Source organism: Oryx dammah, unplaced genomic scaffold (assembly GCF_014754425.2).
Source record: "Oryx dammah isolate SB20612 unplaced genomic scaffold, SCBI_Odam_1.1 HiC_scaffold_7, whole genome shotgun sequence".
NCBI lineage: Eukaryota > Metazoa > Chordata > Mammalia > Artiodactyla > Bovidae > Oryx > Oryx dammah.
The window spans coordinates 15154675-15173775 of NW_024070191.1; the positions used below are offsets into that span (position 1 = coordinate 15154675).

At 41.1% G+C, this 19101-nt stretch overlaps 1 protein-coding gene across 2 annotated transcripts; it reads left to right on the plus strand.

Annotated features, from left to right (window-relative positions):
• Positions 1-601: 601 nt before the first annotated feature.
• Positions 602-16777, plus strand: LOC120865741 (cytochrome P450 4V2). Of its 2 annotated transcripts, XM_040243097.1 has the most exons (12): positions 602-1480; positions 4126-4238; positions 4621-4706; positions 5488-5678; positions 6074-6143; positions 7427-7553; positions 9420-9611; positions 11744-11846; positions 12835-12969; positions 13064-13243; positions 14458-14664; positions 14760-16777. In XM_040243097.1, exons 1-11 carry the CDS (start codon positions 1267-1269, stop codon positions 14628-14630), a joined length of 1584 nt encoding a protein of 527 aa, XP_040099031.1. In that variant the 5' UTR covers positions 602-1266; the 3' UTR covers positions 14631-14664; positions 14760-16777. The 2 variants fall into 2 exon arrangements, with proteins under 2 accessions (XP_040099031.1, XP_040099030.1); XM_040243096.1 differs by having other exon boundaries at positions 14458-16777.
• Positions 16778-19101: the final 2324 nt, after the last annotated feature.

Sequence of the window (19101 nt, forward strand, 5' to 3'; positions counted from 1 at the left end):
GTTATCATACTTTCATAATTTAAAAAAGAAAAAATGCAGGGTATTCTCAATACTTCACCTTCCTTGGCACTTCTCCTACAATTTAGGGACCTTCTGCTAGGAGAGGAACACTCCCCTCTCAGCCCCTTTTCTAGGCAGTATCAAGAGTAGAGGAAAGGATAGTCAGAACTAGGCACCTGGAGAAAAGGGAGGAATTGAGAGTCAGAGAACCCAGGCCCTGGGCAGAACCGGAGCGTCATTCTCACTGTCCTTACCTCTTCCCTCTGCGGGCTCAGCGGTGTGTCGTCTTTCCCTTTTCAGCGTGCTCCCCAACTGCTGTCTCCGTACCAAACCCTTCTCTCCCAGCATCTCTTACCTTCACCGCTTTCAGAGACGCTCACTTCCATCCTCACCCACCCGCCCTTTTCTTTTTCTCTTGGGGTGCTAACTTTTCTTGGTCCCGAAAAATATTCTGAAAAATACTTGGATCACAGCTTGGATTACTCAACTCACCTGTGTCGCAATCAGCCGCCCAATGCAGCCTGATAACTGGTGCCCCGAAGGTCGTGCCCCTAAGGCTACTCAGCGTCAAAGTAGGTAGCTGCCCGGGTGACCCTAACGTGGAAGCCAAGAAGCAATCCAGTCTCCATCCGGGCGGGCAGCCGGTTCTAGCGGAGTGCAAAGGAGCGGGGTTAGATACCCAGCCGGGGGCGAAAAATGAGCTCCAGAGGCTGAGCTTCAAACCAGATGCTTTTTTTTTCCCTCCTATTTTAAAACATCCAGCTCGCTGTACCCTGAAGTTGTCCGGGACCCAGCAGCTGGCAGTACCCCCGGCCCCTGGACGCCTCTCCATCACTAAGCCGCTTGCTTCCACTCGACCTTCATTATCCTCCAGTCTCCACCCACTAACGTGCCTCCGTTTACACCCGCGCAGCCTATTAAGCGCTCAAGCCGCTTGCCGAACTTTCGTTTTCCACTGGAAGCACAACAGAGGCCAGTGGGCGTTACGAAGGCTTTGACCCGTGGTAACAAACCCGGCCGGGCGTCGTCGGCTCGGAGAACAGAGTGTGAGCCAGGCGGGTGCCCACCCCCTCCAACGGCCGGAGGGGGAAGTGACCCTGCCCGGCGCGCCCCCTCCTGCGGCTCCGGGACCGCCCGCAGGCCGGGAACTCCTCCCAGCGCCCGCGCACTTGACCTCGGGGGGCTGGACCGCGCCGGCCACCCGCAGCATCCCGCCCGGCGGTCCCGGCGGTCTCGGCCCGGGTGCACAGCGGCCCCGCGAGCGCGATGCTGGCGCCGTGGTTGCTGAGCGTCGGGCCGAAGCTGCTGCTCTGGGGCGGGCTGTGCGCCGTCTCCCTGGCAGGCGCCACCCTCACCCTGAACCTCCTGCAGATGGTGTTGAGCCACGCGCGGAAATGGCGTCAGATGCGTCCCGTCCCGACCATTGGGGACCCCTACCCCTTGGTGGGACACGCGCTGATGATGAAGCCGGACGCAAGAGGTAAGGGCTCCGGCCGCGTCCCCATCTGAGGGCCCGGGATTCCGGCACGCGCCGCCCGCCCGCTCTCGTGCATGTAGTCTGGACACTGAAGTGCCCGGCCTGCCGACGCCGGGAGAGAGAGAATTTGTCACCCACTCATTAAAAGACGGGTGCCCAATTCTATCCATGTTCCCTATGACACCTGCCAAAATTGCGGGTGCATCTGGTCCAAATGAACTTGGTCTGCCTGTGCAGCACAGATCGCAAGCTTTCTAAGCTCTTGTCCTGCTTTTTTGCTGCTTTTTCCACCTCGTAGCTGCTCCTACACCTCAGAACACTGCTGTCTTTGCTTCTGTCTGGGCTCTTAAAGCCTTTAAGGGCAGAAACTTCCCTGTGCCCGCGTGCTAAGTAGCTTCAGTCGTGTTCCACTCTTTGTGGCCCCATGGGCGGTAGCCCTCCAGGCTCCTCTGTCCAGGGGATTCTCCAGGCAAGAATACTGGAGTGGGTAGCCATTCCCTTCTCCAGGGGATCTTCCCAACCCAGAAATGGAACCCAGGTCCCTTACATCTGCATTAGCAAGTGGGTTCTTTACCACTGGCACCACCTGGAACAAGATAGATCCCTTAGAACACAGACTCCTCTGTTTGTCTCTCTCTCTCTCAAAAGGCACTTGAGGTTCTTCCCTATCTAGACATCACAAGACTTGACCACAACTTTGATTCCTTCTTGACTTTCATATTTTAGCCCTTTTAAGGAGGTTATGTAATAACAAAATTTATGGCCAGGCCTTCTTGAAAACTCATGCAGGAAGTTTCAAAACTCTTATTTAAGAGTGAATTTATTTTTATTGAGATCGTCTTTTTGAAGAGAGAGATTTATATTGTTTTGTTGATGGAAAAGATCGCTTTAAGCTAGAAAAGTCTCAGAAGTATCTGAGATTTGGAGTCCTCCATTAGGGAGGATGAATTATTAACAGATATGAGCACTTTATTTTCAGGGCTTCCCAGGTGGCGCCGGTAGTAAAGAATCTGCCTGCCAATGCAGGAGACCCAAGAAACTGGGGTTCAAAGGGACTGGGGTTCGATCCCTGGGTTGGGAAGATCCCCTGGAGGAGGAAATGGCAACCCACTCCAGTTTGCTTGCCTGGAAAAAAATCCCGTGGACAGATGAGCCTAGTGGGCTACAGTCCACGGGGCCGCAAAGAGTCAAACACAACTAAGAACATGTACTTTATTTCATAGGGGTATAAATTGAATTACCCAGCGCTGAAAAGATTTGCTCAATATGACATGTTTTAAAATAAGTCAGGGACCAGAACCCAATTCCCCCTCCAATTAATTGTAAATACTAGTGGTCTTACAGGCTGAAGAGTAACTGCGATGCTTGAAGGGTTATTTTCCTTTGTTTTCTCAAGCAAAACAAAACTGTCATCTTAAACTCACAAGAATACCACGAGGCCTTGTGGGAGAGTGTTTACCAAAATACTGAACATATTTTAGGGCAGAAGAAATCCAAGTAAACTTTTCACCAGCCAAACATCAAAGTGACTAACGTCACAAGTGATCCAACAACACATTTATTTATATCAAAACCACATTTGAAAAATCGTCTTGAAAGTGTTAGTTGCACAGTCGTGTCCAACTCTTTATGACCCCATGGACTGTAGCTCACCAGGCCCCTCTGTTGTTGGGATTCTCCAGGCAAGAATACTGGAGTGGGTAGCCATTCCCTTCTCCAGGGGATCTTTCCCACCCAAGATTAAACCCAAGTCTCCTGCATTGCAAACAGATTCTTTACCATCTAAGCTACCAGAGAAGTCCCTAATACTTAAAAGCTGAGCTAACTTCCTGTTCTATCCTAAGGCTTTATAATAGTAAACAAAAAGGTTATTAAAAATATAGACCTTCCCATCCCCACTAAAGAAACAGTATGTGTAAGGAGTCTTATGTTCTTTTTGAGAATTTTTCTAATTGAAATCTCCACTGGATAAAACCTATTTTAAAACAAACTGCAAGTTGTCTTTGAAATTACTTTCTGAGTGAAGAGAATGACAGTGTACTGTCTTTCATAAAGGGCCATTTTAATCTGGCATATAAATACTGGATTTTGGCATCAGGCAAACCTTGGCTCAATTTCTAGCTTTGGAACCAAGTTGTTTGATTTTGGGCAGTTGTTTAAAACTCTGAGTGGTTTCATTTTTTTCTTTTTTTTTTAACCATGGATGTACAAGTCCATGGTTAAAAAAAAAGAAAAAAGAAAAAAATACTTATGATACTTGTAGTATTACAAGTCCATGGTTTAAAAAAAGAAAGAAACCACTCTGGCCATTAATGCTAAATGAAATGTCTGACAAAGAAGATAAAGTGTTGTGTGATCTCACTTCTCTGAGGAATCTAAAATAACATAAGGAACTTACTACAAAATTCTTGTCTTTTTTTAAAAAAAGTATTATAGTTGATTCACAATGTTACATTAGTTTCAGGTATACAACAAAGTGAATCAGTTATACATATATATATGTGTGTGTGTATATATATATATATATATTAGGTTCTTTTCTCATATAGGTCATTACAGAGTTTTAAGTAGAGTTTCCTGTGCTCTACAGTAGATCCTTAGACAGAATTCTTGTCTTGATTGACTTTAAGGTTAAATATTTCTCCTAGATTTTTTTCAGCAGATAATTGATTGCACTGAAGAATTCCGACACCTGCCGCTGCTGAAACTCTGGCTCGGGCCCGTTCCTCTCGTGGCCCTTTATAACGCAGAAAATGTGGAAGTGAGTATGTGGCAAATATGGTCCATATTCCACTGTCTGTTTGATGGTGTGGGAATCTCATTAGATGTGGTCATTCTCCACATTCACCTGCCTCTCCTCATTGCCCTCAGTAAATTCTCTTTTCAGTTCCTAGTTGGTGGCAGACACCAGGAATTATCTTGGGTGTTTTCTTTCAATTCCATTTAGTCCTCAAGACTGAATGACAGTTATATGTTCAAAACTCTTAACTGAATTTCTTTGAGACACAGGAATAAAAATGAATCACAGAGAAATAACAATTATGAAATCTTGATTTAAAAAGTAGTTGTGTTCTAGCCAGATGTTCTTGTAATTGATACCGTTTTGATGTCTGTATCTCTCATTTTTTTTTTCTCTTTTTGAGGTAATTTTAAACAGTTCAAAGCACATTGAAAAATCCTATATGTACAAGTTCTTAGAACCGTGGCTTGGACTAGGACTTCTTACAAGGTATGTCAGTGGAAATTTGTAAAGCTGTCTTATAGAAACAGTTTCTTCTCTGGGTAACTTGTATTTCAGGAACTGACCCAAAGTATTCTTCCAATAACAAGACTGAGCTCTCGAGAATTATGGGAGCAGGTGGAAGGAAGAGTCTAGTTAACAATGGGCCTTTGATTGACAGGAGTCCTGGGTATATGGTAATGTCCAGGCACTGTATTCAATAGTGATAATCACTAGTGTTCCAAGAACAACAAGGAGGTACTGATATATGAATGGAGTAAAGCAAAGGATAGTTTGGAGGAGGGAAATCTTGAAAATATAATGAAAAAGCAGTCACATCCCCCCAGAGAAGTATATCAAACATAGGGACCTCAATTCTGGAGTCGATTCAGAAACAGGACTCCAGAAAGACAGGACCCTTATGGGGACTTTAGAGAATTCAAAGATAATAAAGATTAAAGTAAATCATGGAGCAGTGGATCATCTGAGGACTATGGTATTGATAAAAGGGAGAAAAATTCTAATCTTTAGAACCTCAGAACTTAGAAAGTTAGGAAAAATTTTGTTTCCATTTTTAATAAATGCCCTTGTAAATATTAATAATATAGAACAATATCCAAAATATTCACATTCTGTAGCTATACATGAGTCTTTGTCATTCTGATCAAAGCAATCGAGAATCTACAGAATAAGCTTATTTCAGGAGAACTTGGTGACTTGACTATATTTATATTTTATCTGTTTCAGATGTTGCTTCTTTTTTCTTTGTAACCATGTATTGTATTTCTAGTACTGGAAACAAATGGCGCTCTAGGAGAAAAATGTTAACACCCACTTTCCATTTTACAATTCTGGAGGATTTCTTAGATGTCATGAATGAACAAGCAAATATATTGGTTACTAAGCTTGAAAACCATGTTAACCAAGAAGCGTTTAACTGCTTTTTTTACGTCACTCTTTGTACCTTAGATATAATCTGTGGTAAGTCTCACTGATTTGTTTTTAAAGTTAGGCTGTAAAGAATATGGCCCAGATAGAAAATAACAGTTCATGGTGTATGTGGAGGGGGGCCATTTAGAAGGGATTTGGGGTTCATCTGGATAGTCCTAGTACTAAATTAGCCTCCTGAGAAGCAGTGGCCGTTCATAGGACTTCAAACCCAGCAGTTACGGAGCCAACACGACCAGAAGGTCAGAGGGAAGGAAGGGCAGGAGCTGGGAGGAAGAGAAGCAGAAGATTCGAGAGAAAAGGGAAAAGAAGAATTCTGCAATATATCAGAACAGGACATAATGTCTTTTTAAAAAATGTCTGACACTGGAAAATGTACCCAAGGTGTGTGTGTGAATTGAATGGTTACTTCTCACTCTATTTTACAGAAACAGCTATGGGAAAGAACATTGGTGCTCAAAGCAATGATGATTCCGAGTATGTTCGAGCCGTTTATAGGTAAATGAAATCCTTTCAATTATTTCTAAAACTGTTATTGATTAGGACTTTAAAAATTATGGCTAATCACTTCTGTCTATATTGTACCTTTTTCATCATTTCAAAATGAAACATTATACTAAAAACCAACCTAATCATTAAAGCATGCATTTCAATAGTAGAGGAAGAGTTGTGTAAAGTATAGCACATTCAGATTACACAGTAATTTTAAATGACTATTTTATAATATACTGAGAGATTATATTATGATGTTAAGTTGTAAGAGAAAGATATACATTTTCATGGAAAAAATGAGACGATACTACATCAAAATGTTAGCTGTGTTTATTGCTGTGTGTGTGTGCTGCTTTTTCTTATTGTGTTTTGTTTTTGTTGTGGTTCATTCTCCTTTCCTATATTTTCTACACTTGAGTATGTATTATTTCTTAATAGAAATAATCAACTTTACTTTTAAAATTGCTCATGATGATTAAGAGGCAGCACCAGGATCTGATTCAACATATCCTATGTTTAATCCATGGCTCCTTTCACTTAATCTTATTAATTGTTGAGCATCTAGCCTGCCATTCACTGCACAAGGTACTGACTAGTTTTATATGGGCACATAAAACAGTAACAGGGGAGACAGGCAATGAAGCAGCTAACTATAAACTTATAAATTATGATAATGACTTGGAAAGAAAAGATCAAGTTGATACGAGAGGGGAAACGGGGATAAATTTTACAGATTGAGGGGCTGTGAAAGGTCCTTTCTGTGGAATTGTCATCTAAGCTGGTCACAAAGGAGGAGGTTGTGTAGGTCTTTCTGGTTTTCACTGGAAATGCTGAGGGTGGTGCTCGTGACAGCTATGTGACAGATGGGGATTAATGAACACTTTTCCATGTAAAAGGGAAGTCAGTTTTTTTTTGGCGCTGCAGAGGAGTAAGCAAGCGAATCAGTGGACATTAAAAAGAGGCAGATTTCATATGGTCTTGTGGTGCAAGAGCCATGCGTGGCCTGGGGAAGGTAAGAAATCTCCCTGGAGAAGAAGCAGCAGAGATCAGATGGCCATCTGGTCAGAATGTGTTATAATGGATTCTTCGCTCCTCTCAAGAACGCATTCAATGTTTAAGCTTCCCTGGAGAGTCCATGCCTTCATGTTGATGGTAAAGCTTGGAGTTCTCAATAGCCTTTGAGACGAATCATCGCCATTCCCCAGATCAGCCATGCTGAGCCTGGGCATCGCATCAAGGAAATACACATTCTCAGTATGTCAGCTGATGTGTTTTTATCCTGTTTATAGGATGAGTGATTCGATACATCAAAGAATGAAGACACCCTGGCTCTGGCTTGACCTTGTATTCTATATGTTTAAAAATGGACGAGAACACAGAAGGAGCCTAAAGATTGTACATGATTTTACCAACAATGTAAGCCCTCGATTTTTTTTTTTACTTGTGATAATACATACTCAACATAAAATTTACCATTAAGTGCATTCATGGTGTTGTGAACCATTGCCACTCTCCACTTCCAGATCTTTACAAGTCCAAGATTTTTATGTTGTGTTACCATAGTCTGGAACCTGTGTCTCTTAAAAGGTGAATAATAATGGGAAAAAGTAGACGGCACAATTGCATCTTAATTATGTGTTAGCTTTCTGTATGTGGTTACTGGCAGGAAATGTTGGATGAATGAAGTTTTAGATCAAGGTGGCCACAGTGGAAGACAGAGTAATCTCCATTACTGGGTGGTGGGAGAATGACCAACAGTTTGTTTCTTTTAACTATAATTAATTATTTTCTCAAATTACATGGATTACTATCAATGCCAATAATTAATGAACTGCAAATTGGATGGATGATACTATTTACTTAATAAATATTGAAAATTGCATACTGAGTGCCAGGCACTAGGGGTTTCCCCAAGGATGAAGAGAAATATGGTGTTTTGTCCCCAGAGAACTTAGGATCCATTCATTCAGACCACTTAGCATCAGGTTTGGTCAATTGCTTGATAGGAGGAGAAAGCTGAAATACATGACCAAATTAAGTTTATGGGCTTTAGTTCTTCTATTCACTCAGAAAAGATCTAATGAACGTCCTTAAATGCCAAGCAGTGCTCTGAAAGTTAAAGTGAAAGTCACTCAGATATGTCCGACTCTTTGCAACCCCATACAGGCCAGAACACCGAAGTGGGTAGCCTTCCCCTTCTCCAGGGGATCTTCCCAACCCAGGGATCAAACCCAGGTCTCGCACATTTCAGGTGGATTCTTTACCAAATGAGCTATTAGGGAAGGGTTGCAACTAACATCAGTGAACAAAGACAGATTTGCTGCCATGGGGATGCTATATTTGAGGTATGTGTTATATTATACAGCAAGTATAATATAATGTCAGGGGGTGCTGCTGCTGCTGCTAAGTCACTTCAGTCATGTCCAACTCTGTGACCCCATAGACGGCAGCCCACCAGGCTCCCCCATCCCTGGGATTCTCCAGGCAAGAACACTGGAGTGGGTTGCCATTTCCTTCTCCAGTGCATGAAAGTGAAAAGTGAAAGGGAAGTCGCTCAGTCATGTCCGACTCTTTGTGACTCCATGGACTGCAGCCTACCAGGCTCCTCCATCCATGGGATTTTCCTGGGAAGAGTACTGGAGTGGGGTGCCATCGTCTCCTCTGAATGTCAGGGGGTGAGTGAAATGGAAAAAAATAGAGTTAGGAAGATAGTGCTGGACACTGGGGTAGCAGTGATCTGGGAAGGTCTTTCTGATGGTGTGCAGAGGGAACAAACCTTAAAGAAGGAGGGAGCCAGCCACACTGGTGTCTGAAGAGACTTCTAGGCAACAGGAACAGCAAGCACATCAGGTGACGTCACCTATGAACTAGCTGTTTCTTTTCTCCAATCCAACCAGTAATGAGAGCAATCCATCATTTGCCTCTTATATAATGACTGCATTCTCTTCACCACCCAAGCTTTTTCTCATTAGCTCATTCAAATCTCTAGGGCACTATTTAGGGGACTACCAAGTCTATTCCTGTGTTAGAAGGATGGCACTTGAATATGCTGAATTTTTCTGACGTTAAATTTGTTTTTAAAAGTCTTATCAAATAATGTCCTAAAATGTTAACAGGAAGCTTTATCTATATTTTCCACAACAGCCTAAGTTATTGTTGAGTCAGAATAGGAAAGGTTTAGAAAAAAAAAATCCATGAAAGAAACTAGTATATTTTCATGGGAAAATGTATTATGGGGCTATATGAAACTCCACACAAGAGCATATTATTTAAATCATACAGGTCATCACTGAACGAGCCAATGAAATGAAGAGACATGAAGAAGGTACAAGTAACGACAAGGACAAGGACTTTCCTCCACGCAAAACGAAATGCAGGGCTTTTCTGGACTTGCTTTTAAATGTGACTGATGACCAAGGGAACAAGCTGAGTCATGAAGATATAAGAGAAGAAGTCGACACCTTTATGTTTGAGGTATTTTATCTTGTCATATTATTTTTGGGTATCATTTTTAAAATTCCAGTTACGTCTTTGAATCTTTAGCATTATTTTAAAAAGTTTATTTGTTTTAAAGTAGCTTCATATAACTGAGGATGAGTCACTAAATTACAACTAGCAATTACAAAAGAGCCTGATTAAGTTATCAGATCAGCTTCCTTCTTCAGAAAAAAGCCTTTGACTTGTGGTGAGTAAAGCAGTTTTCTTGGGATAACCTAAAACCCATCAGACTTTTCCAAGTAAAAAAGCAGCCAGAAATTTCTCAGTTCCCTATATTGCTTCATGCTTAAAAAAAAGAAACATCCTGAAACCCACAAGTCCGTCTTTTCACTACCTCCTTTTTGAAGTTCTAGCAAATGAACTCCTGCTATGAGCTGCCCAAACTAAAGAAGATTAGCAAGAGCCCTCTGATAGCGAATTTAACTAGTTTGTGGATTCTAAAGGGATTTCTGGCCTTCACATCATTAAAAGAAAGTTGCGGTTTTTACAAAAGGTAATTCTAGTGTTATTAAATATTATAAAGAATGAATCGTTCAGTGGATGGATTGCCAAATAAAGATGAAGAAATGTTTTAAAAAGCACCACGTGGTACTATCCTGGAAGTGGAGGAATGTGAAGTGCATGAGTGGTTTAGCATGGCTCAGTGCAGGCGGCCCCTGGGTGGGTTGAGCCGCCCTGCCTGCAGGTGTCTGGGGAACACACATGCTCCTGAGGGCACAGTGTAGGAAAGCAGGCTGTGTCGAGTGTTCCTAGACCTGAGTTCTCCTTCTGGCTCGCTCCTGATTAGCCTTATGAGATGCTGCCTGTCACCCCAGATCTTTGTCACAGCTTCCCTATGCTCAGCAGGCATCTCTTACTTGTTTGGATCAGGCTTCCACTTACAAATTCAAGAGCAGTTATTAAGAATTATTTAGCAAGAGTACCTCCTTCTGTGGCTTTGGTGAACAGCTGAGTGAAAGGGGCCAGATCTTGTCTGGAATTCAGGGTGGCTTCCGTGAAGGCACTGCAGACTGGAGAAAAGGCCAGGACACCAATATCAGAGACTCAAAAAATACATGTTTTATAAAATTGCAGAATAAGACTCAAACAATTCAACTTAGAGGCTTCCCTGGTGGTTCAGTGGTAGAGAATCTGCCTGCACTGGTTCGATCCCTGGGTTGGGAAGACACCGTGGGAAAGAAGTGGCAACCCACTCAGTGTTCTTGCCTGGGAAATCCATCGACAGAGGAACTTGATGGGCTATAGTCCATGGGGTCACAAAGAGTCAGACACAACTGAGCGACTAAACAACAGCAACAACAAATTCAGCTGAGAAGCTGTTTTAGGAAGCAGGTGCTTTGGAGATTTCTGCCCAGAGAAAGGAAAATAACAATTATCACTTGTGTTGCACAGAGAAAATGGAAAAGTAAGAACTTCCACAGAGGAATAATTTTGTCTTTAGTGCCCCTGAAAGTCTTATTCATAGAGCTTATACTATTATTATTGATTTTCCAAGTAAGTTTTTTTTCTGAAGAACTCAGGTAAACAATTTTGGGATCTGTTTTTAATCTCTAAAATGTAAATAGTGGTATCAAGTATTTCATGGAGTTTTTCTGAAGAATAATTGAGTTAGTTTCTGCAAAGTACTTAGTATTTTGCCTAAAGCTCAGCCAGTATTACAGGAAGGGACGTATCAACTTCTGGACAAGGAGGATGTTACTCAGAACCACACATAGACTCCTGGCCTCCAAGTTCCACAGGTAAAGCCCACCTTACAAAGGCTAAAAGGTGCAGGAGTACAGGTCTGGCAGATTGGCTCATGAAAGTCAGACATTTCCCCCTTGAAAACAGTCTAGAGCACCTTGTCCCCTTGGGAAACTCCCTTATCACACCCAGCCACTTCTCACCACATATGCAACCTTGTGTGTCATTGAACTGCCTCTCTAAGCAGGAATCTCCCCTCTGAAGGACTGTTTTGTTTCTTATCAAGGTGAAATACTGCACCCAGTTAACTTACTATGTTTGGAGTCACGGTGCAGCTGTCAGATCCAGACAGTTCAAAATGGAGTTCTCGCTTCTAATCTTTGCCATACGACTCAGCTAAGCTATTTTTTTCCTTGCATTTGTAGGGCCACGATACGACTGCAGCTGCAATAAACTGGTCGTTGTATCTATTGGGTTCATATCCAGAAGTCCAGCAGAAAGTGGACAGTGAACTGGAAGAAGTGTTTGGTATGTTCAGCCCCTTCACTAGTTACACTGTGGGCACCATGGCCACCAAAGCAAGAGTTGTTCTTGAACAACTTTAGAACAGTAGGATCTGTTCTAAAGGTACCACACTAAGCCGGAAGGCTCCCATGTGGGGTCCCTTCAAATGCCAGTTTTCTTAGCAAGGCCTGGTTAAGCATATAGGCATTTGCTAAGTGCCTGGCATGTGATGCACAGATAAATGTTACGATCCTCAGGCGTCTCACTGGTTAATAGATGAAGCAGGTGTACATGCAAAAGCACTGAGTCATGGGGTCAAGGAAACCTGTTTCCTCCCACCTCGCATCTGGCCACGAATGAGAGAAAAGACACACTCAGCTGCTAGGATGTACATTTCTATTACACAGCCAGCAATCTACAGGCTGACGCCAGCAGTGATGTCCTCAGATTCCCAGCACCACGAAAGCCAACCCTGTCTCATTACTTGACCACTCTCCTCTCTTCCCTCAGCCCCTGGCGATCTCTAATTTACAGTCTGTTTCTAATGGGACTTACTACCTGTTCTGGGTACTTCCTGGGCTTCTCAGGTGGCTCAGTGGTGAAGATTCCGCCTGCCAATGCAGGAGACGTGGGTTGGATCCCTGGGTCAGGAAGAGCCCCTGGAGAAGGAAATAGCCACCCCTTCCAGTATCCTTGCCTGGGAAATCCCACAGACAGAGGAGCCTGGCGGGTACAGTGCATCGGGTCGGAAAAGAGTCAGGCATGACTTAGCAACTGAACAACAGAGTGCTTCCTATAAGTGGAATCCTACAAATAGGTGATTGTTGGCGTCTGGTTTCTTTCACTAAATAGATCATTTTATTTTGATTGTGGGTAATATTAGGGATTCTACTTTAGCTGTAGATATTTAACTCCATTTTGTAGTGTTTTGATGTGTAGTCTTCATCAATGTCCCATCTCCCAAGCTCAAATAATTCTTTCATTGTTATTCTGTGTATTCTGTTAAAACCAGGGAAGTCTGACCGTCCTGTTTCCCTAGAAGACCTGAAGAAACTTAAATATCTGGAATGTGTTATTAAGGAGAGCCTTCGCCTTTTCCCGTCTGTTCCTTTCTTTGCCCGTAATCTTACCGAAGACTGTGAAGTTGGTAAAGATTGTATAATTTGAATAGCAGGGAGAGTGGGTTATTTTTATGGTCTGGCTTGCTCCATCCTCATGACCTATTGACTACTTCTTGACAGCGGGTTACAAAATCGTGCAAGGCTCTCAAGTAATCATCGTGCCCTATGCACTGCATAGAGATCCAAAGTACTTCCCAGATCCTGAGGAATTCAAGCCAGAACGGTTCTTTCCCGAGAATTCGAAAGGACGTCATACATACGCATATGTGCCCTTCTCTGCGGGCCCCCGAAACTGTATAGGTCTGTATCCACCAGAACTTGTTTCACCTTTCAGGTTGGCAGAGCGGTAGTGGTTTTTTTACAAAAATTTCTTGAGATATAGCATCCCATAGGCAACTGTCTTTTAAAAAAACTGACTTCTTTTTCCTTCCCCTTTGCTACACATTATTGCTTTAAAATGTGACTGTCACAAAGTTTATTAGTTTTCTGGTGCAGCCATAACAAAGTGCCCTACACTGGGTGCTTAAACCACAGGAATTTATTTTCTCCCAGTTCTGGAGTCTAGAAGTCCAAGATCAAGGTGACAACAGAATTGGTAATAAGCCTCTCCTTAGCTTGTTGGATCCACACCGCTCTTTTCCGTGCATCATGGCCTTTGTGTGTGTGTTCTAATCTTTCCTTTCCATAAGGATACCAGTCAGATTGGATTAGGATCCACCCATCTGACCATTTTAATTTACTTCTTTACTTTTCCTGTCTCCAAACACAGTCATATTCTGAGATTCTGACTTTTAAGATTTATGAACCTTTAAAAAAAAAAAAAAAAGCTATGAATTTTGGGGATCAGGGCACAGTTTAGCCCATAACATAAAGCATAATTCTTTCCTTGATAGACGTTGACAATATTGTAGCTTTTAGATGAAAAAAGAATATACTTCATATGGTAGAAAACTTATGTATAATGATTTGTTATATTTAATTTCTGTTTGTTGCTTTTAAGAACTTCATTTTGTAAAACCAAAACACAGAACACCCTAAGGCCAGCTGAAGTGCTTAAACAAAGTGAATGCGCATCACCAAGCGTTATAAACACTTTCAGCTTCAGAATCTCTAGCATTTTATCATTTATGCAAATACAGGCATTCATAAAGTAAGACCGGATTTAAATGGGTGAGTCTGAAGCTTATATGGTGTCTCTGTAGTAAATTAAATTAAAGGCTCAATAAGAAAGTAATCTAGAGTAGTGATTCTCAGGCTTGAATGAGCCCAGGATTCGTTTAGGCTTTTGCTAAAATATAAATTCCTGGTCCATCCCAGCTGTTCAGATGTACTGGGTGGGAGAAGGAGAGGGCACTCAAGAATCTTCATTTTTAACAAGCATCCCAAAGTGATTCTGATTCTCCCAGGGCCCACTGTAAAAATATAAAATTGTTTGCTTCCTCTGATTGGACTTCTGATTTCTCACATTTAAGGTATATCTATCTAATGATGTTGGTATTCACTTTAATTTGAAGGTCAGAAGTTTGCCATAATGGAAGAAAAGACCATTCTTTCCTGCATCCTGAGGCACTTCTGGGTAGAATCCAACCAAAAAAGAGAAGAACTTGGTCTGGCAGGAGAGCTCATTCTTCGTCCAAGTAACGGCATCTGGATCAAGTTGAAGAGGAGAAACACAGATGAACCCTAACTGTACTACTGGGTTATGCTCTTATCATAAAAAGGTCTTTCTTTAAAGAGAACTTTTCATTTACAATTTGTAGATCGTGGATTCAGTATTCTTAACCCCTCAATTTAATTTTTTTCTTGTCCCACATAGCTTAGGGTCAAGTCTACCAAAGCAAGAGTTTCCATATCTTCATCACCATCATAGCTTTGACTCCTGGTCTTGATCCCAAGATAAATTAACTGATGACCGTATGCAAATGAACATATAAAAACTTCTCCACAGAAGAATCCACAGGCCAATTCCATTCCAATCAACAGACCCAAAAGATACAATTTAAATGAAGTTCTAGAATATTTTTAAGATGTTCTTATTGACTCAGGAATAAATATTTGCATGTACACATATTTATTTGTTCAAAAAGGCTGTGTAATTAAGAACTATGACTTAAGGAGCTTAAATTTCAAGAATTGTATCAGTGGCATCAGTTTTGAGGAGAATAATCCTTATGATACTTTTCAAAGATTTAATCATGTACAGTGGATCATTTATGTTCACTCATAGATTCTGTTCCTCTTTCCCTTTGGACTGTGTACTTACAGCTTTCCTTTCATTTTTCACAGCATCACAATTACCTTTCTATATTGTATATTGTTGGGAGAGATTCCTCCTGGTAATCTCCAGTCCGTTTCCATGCCTCAGGGAATTGATTGGGAGCTCTAAGGCTTTGGGAGGTCTAAGGACCTTAGAGATTTTCTAGTTATGCAGTGACCTCTCCCTGTCTACAGGTTCTGAATCCATGGATTCAACCAAGGACTGATAGAAATCATTTGAAAAAACAATTCCAGAAAGTTCCAGAAAGCAAAACTATTTATAAAGCATTTACATTGTATTCACAACTATTTATAAAGCATTTACATTGTATTCACAACTATTTATGTAGCAGTTACATGGTATTAGGTGTTGTAAGTAATCGAGATGATTTAAAGTATAGAGTTGGATGTTCAGATCCATGTGCAAATGCCACACTATTTTGTGTAAGGGACTTGAACATCCATAGATGAGTATCTGTGGGGGTCCTGGAACGAATCCCTTGTGGATACCGAGGGGCACTCCCTCTTAATAGAACAGGCTTAGTTCAGGGGCAAGGTAAGTCCCAAAGCCACACTGCTAGTGAGTGGTGATAGAGCTGGCAATGGAGATCTTTAAATCTCTCCACTCCCAATATGGTGACACTTCCACAGTAGGGTCTTGCTTCCTGGCACCCATGTCTAGATATGTTATTTGAATGTAGATGTTCTGCCTCTGATCTTGTCATATTTCCTCTTCCATTATTAAAGGAAAAGAGAAGCCATTCATCTATATTAGGTGACCCAGTCACATCTCACTTAGTATAGGGTTAGACTTGCAGTAAATTGAATCCTCCAGGACATACCTGTCAAGCTGATAACAGACACCTGTTCCCCAAATTCTAATGCCATAGACAACGTCTCTAGTCCCTCATTCAGTGACTTTTAGAAACTTCTTTTAAGAAATAATTTTAATAAAACTGTTTGTTCAATTTTCCAAGATAATAACTGATAGTAACAACAAATTAAGAAGATGCATGATGTATTCTTCAATGGATATCAAAGAGAGAGGTTACAAAACCAAAACCACTTGGGAAGCACCACAGGTTATGTACAGGTACTACGGGCAGGGTCAGCAGATCTACCCACTTTCATATCCCCAGTGTGGACCACCCAGCCCCTAAGCTGAGCAGAAAAAGTCAAGAACATATACGATATAAGGAAAAGATTTCCATCTTATGGTTAACCTTCTTACTTAAAAACTGGGTATGTAGAAATCTTGCTCCCCAATGACCCTGGATAATTGGAATTTTATTTGTGGAAATTGGTCTTACTTCTGAATTTCATGCACTTACATGTAAACCTTTGTGTGTGTTTAAGTGACCCTACAATATGATGTAAAGTTACATGTAAAGTAAAATATTACTGCCTGTTGTCTTTTGGTCTAAAATCTTCATTTAGCCTCAGAATAATTTATTGTTGTTTTTTTTTTAACCTGGAAATTCTCTGAAACTGTCAGAGTTGTAACTGAGAAATATGTCATTTTTTGTAATATGGAAATGCAGATGCTGATTTTTTTTAAATAAAAGGATGATCAAATATTTATATCCCTATTACCTGTCTTCTACTCAAAAGAGGTAACTCAAGAAAAATAAATTACATTTTAAACATGGGTGCTACATTTTATCCTGAGTTGACATCAGTTGGAAATATGGATAACTTTAAAGGATAATTTAGTGGATGACCGATTCATAATGTAATAAAAGTATTAGTACTTTTGAGTTGATATCATTGGTGTCATTCACACTTTCTAACAAAATGATCCTTATTTTGCTATCATAGACTGATTTCAAGTTTCCCATACTTTGAAGCATAAACTAGAGGAGAAGCAGAAATCCCAGAATGTTTTTTTCATCTGATAGCAAAAAGTAAAATCCCTCTTAAGGGCTCCCTGAGAGTAAGCAAAAACCATAGCATCACTGGGTCCCAGGGGTTTACAGCCTAGAAACCTCTCCAGAACGGGGCCTATTGAACTGACACTCTATTCTCCATCACAGACAACCGAGGATGTCAATTTCTGAACCACCTGACCTGTCTCACAAAGAGATGCTGGTCATGAAAAGGTCCGTTTTTGCCCTGGAATGTATTTGGATCAATCAAATGTATTTATTTCCAGCATCTAATGAGATGCTGACAGACACATTTAACTTCGTTTACTCTGCCTAGAGACTCCCTCTTTCTAGGAACAGCACCTTCTTTATTTTTAGAATTATCCTGTGATACCTCCAGTTTCTCTTCTCCTCCTTTTGCTTCTTCAAACCACACCCACTGTAAATATGTGGTTCCAGAGCCAGCCATAGGGAGCTCCGCTCCTGCCCAAAGGCTCTCCCACTTTGACTCTCTAGGACTCTTAAGCTGACGGCAGAAGCAAGCTCTCTTTCTAAAGGGCTCCGTGGTAAGATTAGGCACAGCCAGATAATCCCCACCTGACTAGTTACTAAAACAGTTTAGTAACCTTAATTATTGATACATCTGCAAAATTGCTTTTGTCCTGTAACATCAAGTAATCATGGACAAATGTGGTACCCCATTTTCTTCGATGTCTGGGATGATAGAGGGAAGCCTTGGGGGACATTTTAGAATTCTGCCTACCATTGCCTCTTTTCATCTTCTTTCTGATTTGCTCCTTCTGAATCCACAAGCAAATCTTTAGTTTTATTCTATGACGAGAACATATGTTCCACTATGAGAAAAATTCAGAAGAAACACAGGAGTATATTTAAATAGATTTAAACCAGTAATCGCACCATTTAGGGAAACAACCTCTGAGGGTTTCTGCTGTAATCTGGAGACAGGGCAGTTTTTTCCAGTCACCTTTTTTTTTCCTAATGAGGCCAGTAGCAAAGGAAATCACCAATTTAGGTTCTTTAATATTGCACAAGTCAGAGGATTCCCTTTAGTTGTTTGCTGGTGTGGCAGTTGATACACCGAATTTAAATGGATACTTAAACATGCAGTATGAATATTCGAAATATGCTACTTCATTATAGCCAGAAAAAATGTTTTCCTGGCAACATTTTCCTACATTCTTAATAAACACAGTTCTGCACTGCAGTAACATGCATTAAATATTTATTTAAGAACTCCCTAAAAATCTAATTTACTAGCCAGAAAGATGTATTGCATCTTTGAAGAATAGTTAGAAAACAAAGGAGATTTAGTCGGCAAAGGATTGTAGTCTTTTCATGTCAATGTATGGCAAAACCAATACAGTATTGTAAAGTAAAATAAAGTAAAAATAAAATTAAAAAATAAATAAATAAAATAAAATAAAAGTACAAGAAAGAGAGTAAGTCATTTCATATAGATTTAGTAGGTCAATCTAGAATGATGGATAGAAGTGGCAAGGAGATCTATTTCAGTATATAGGGAGATTTTTTTTCTTTAAAATAAAATTCCCTGAACAAGAATAGGCTCCTAGGAAAACCAGTATGTTTCTTTCAGGTCTAGATGTCCTGAAAGAGAAGTCTACATTCTATGCTAGGAGTGCTAACTTTATCTGAAAAGGGGCAGATGGTAAATCTTTTCAGGTTTGCAGGCCACACTGTCTCTATCACAACTACTTAACTATATAGGGTAAAAGCAACCATGGATAATACAGGAGTGAATGAGCATGAGTGTTCCCATAAAACTTCATTGATAAAAACAGGCACTGGACCGGATTTGGTCTGTGAACAAATTGTCAAACCCTGCTATGTTCTATTTCCTGATCTGGATGGGAGGACGTCCTAAACACTGGTCAATTTCATTCCATCCTACAAACCTCACTGTTACAGGACTCCTTCACAAAGGAAGGCGTGGATACCATTTGCTAAAAGGCTCATCATGACTTCCAGGAGGATGGATCCCTTTCCACCCCCTTCTTC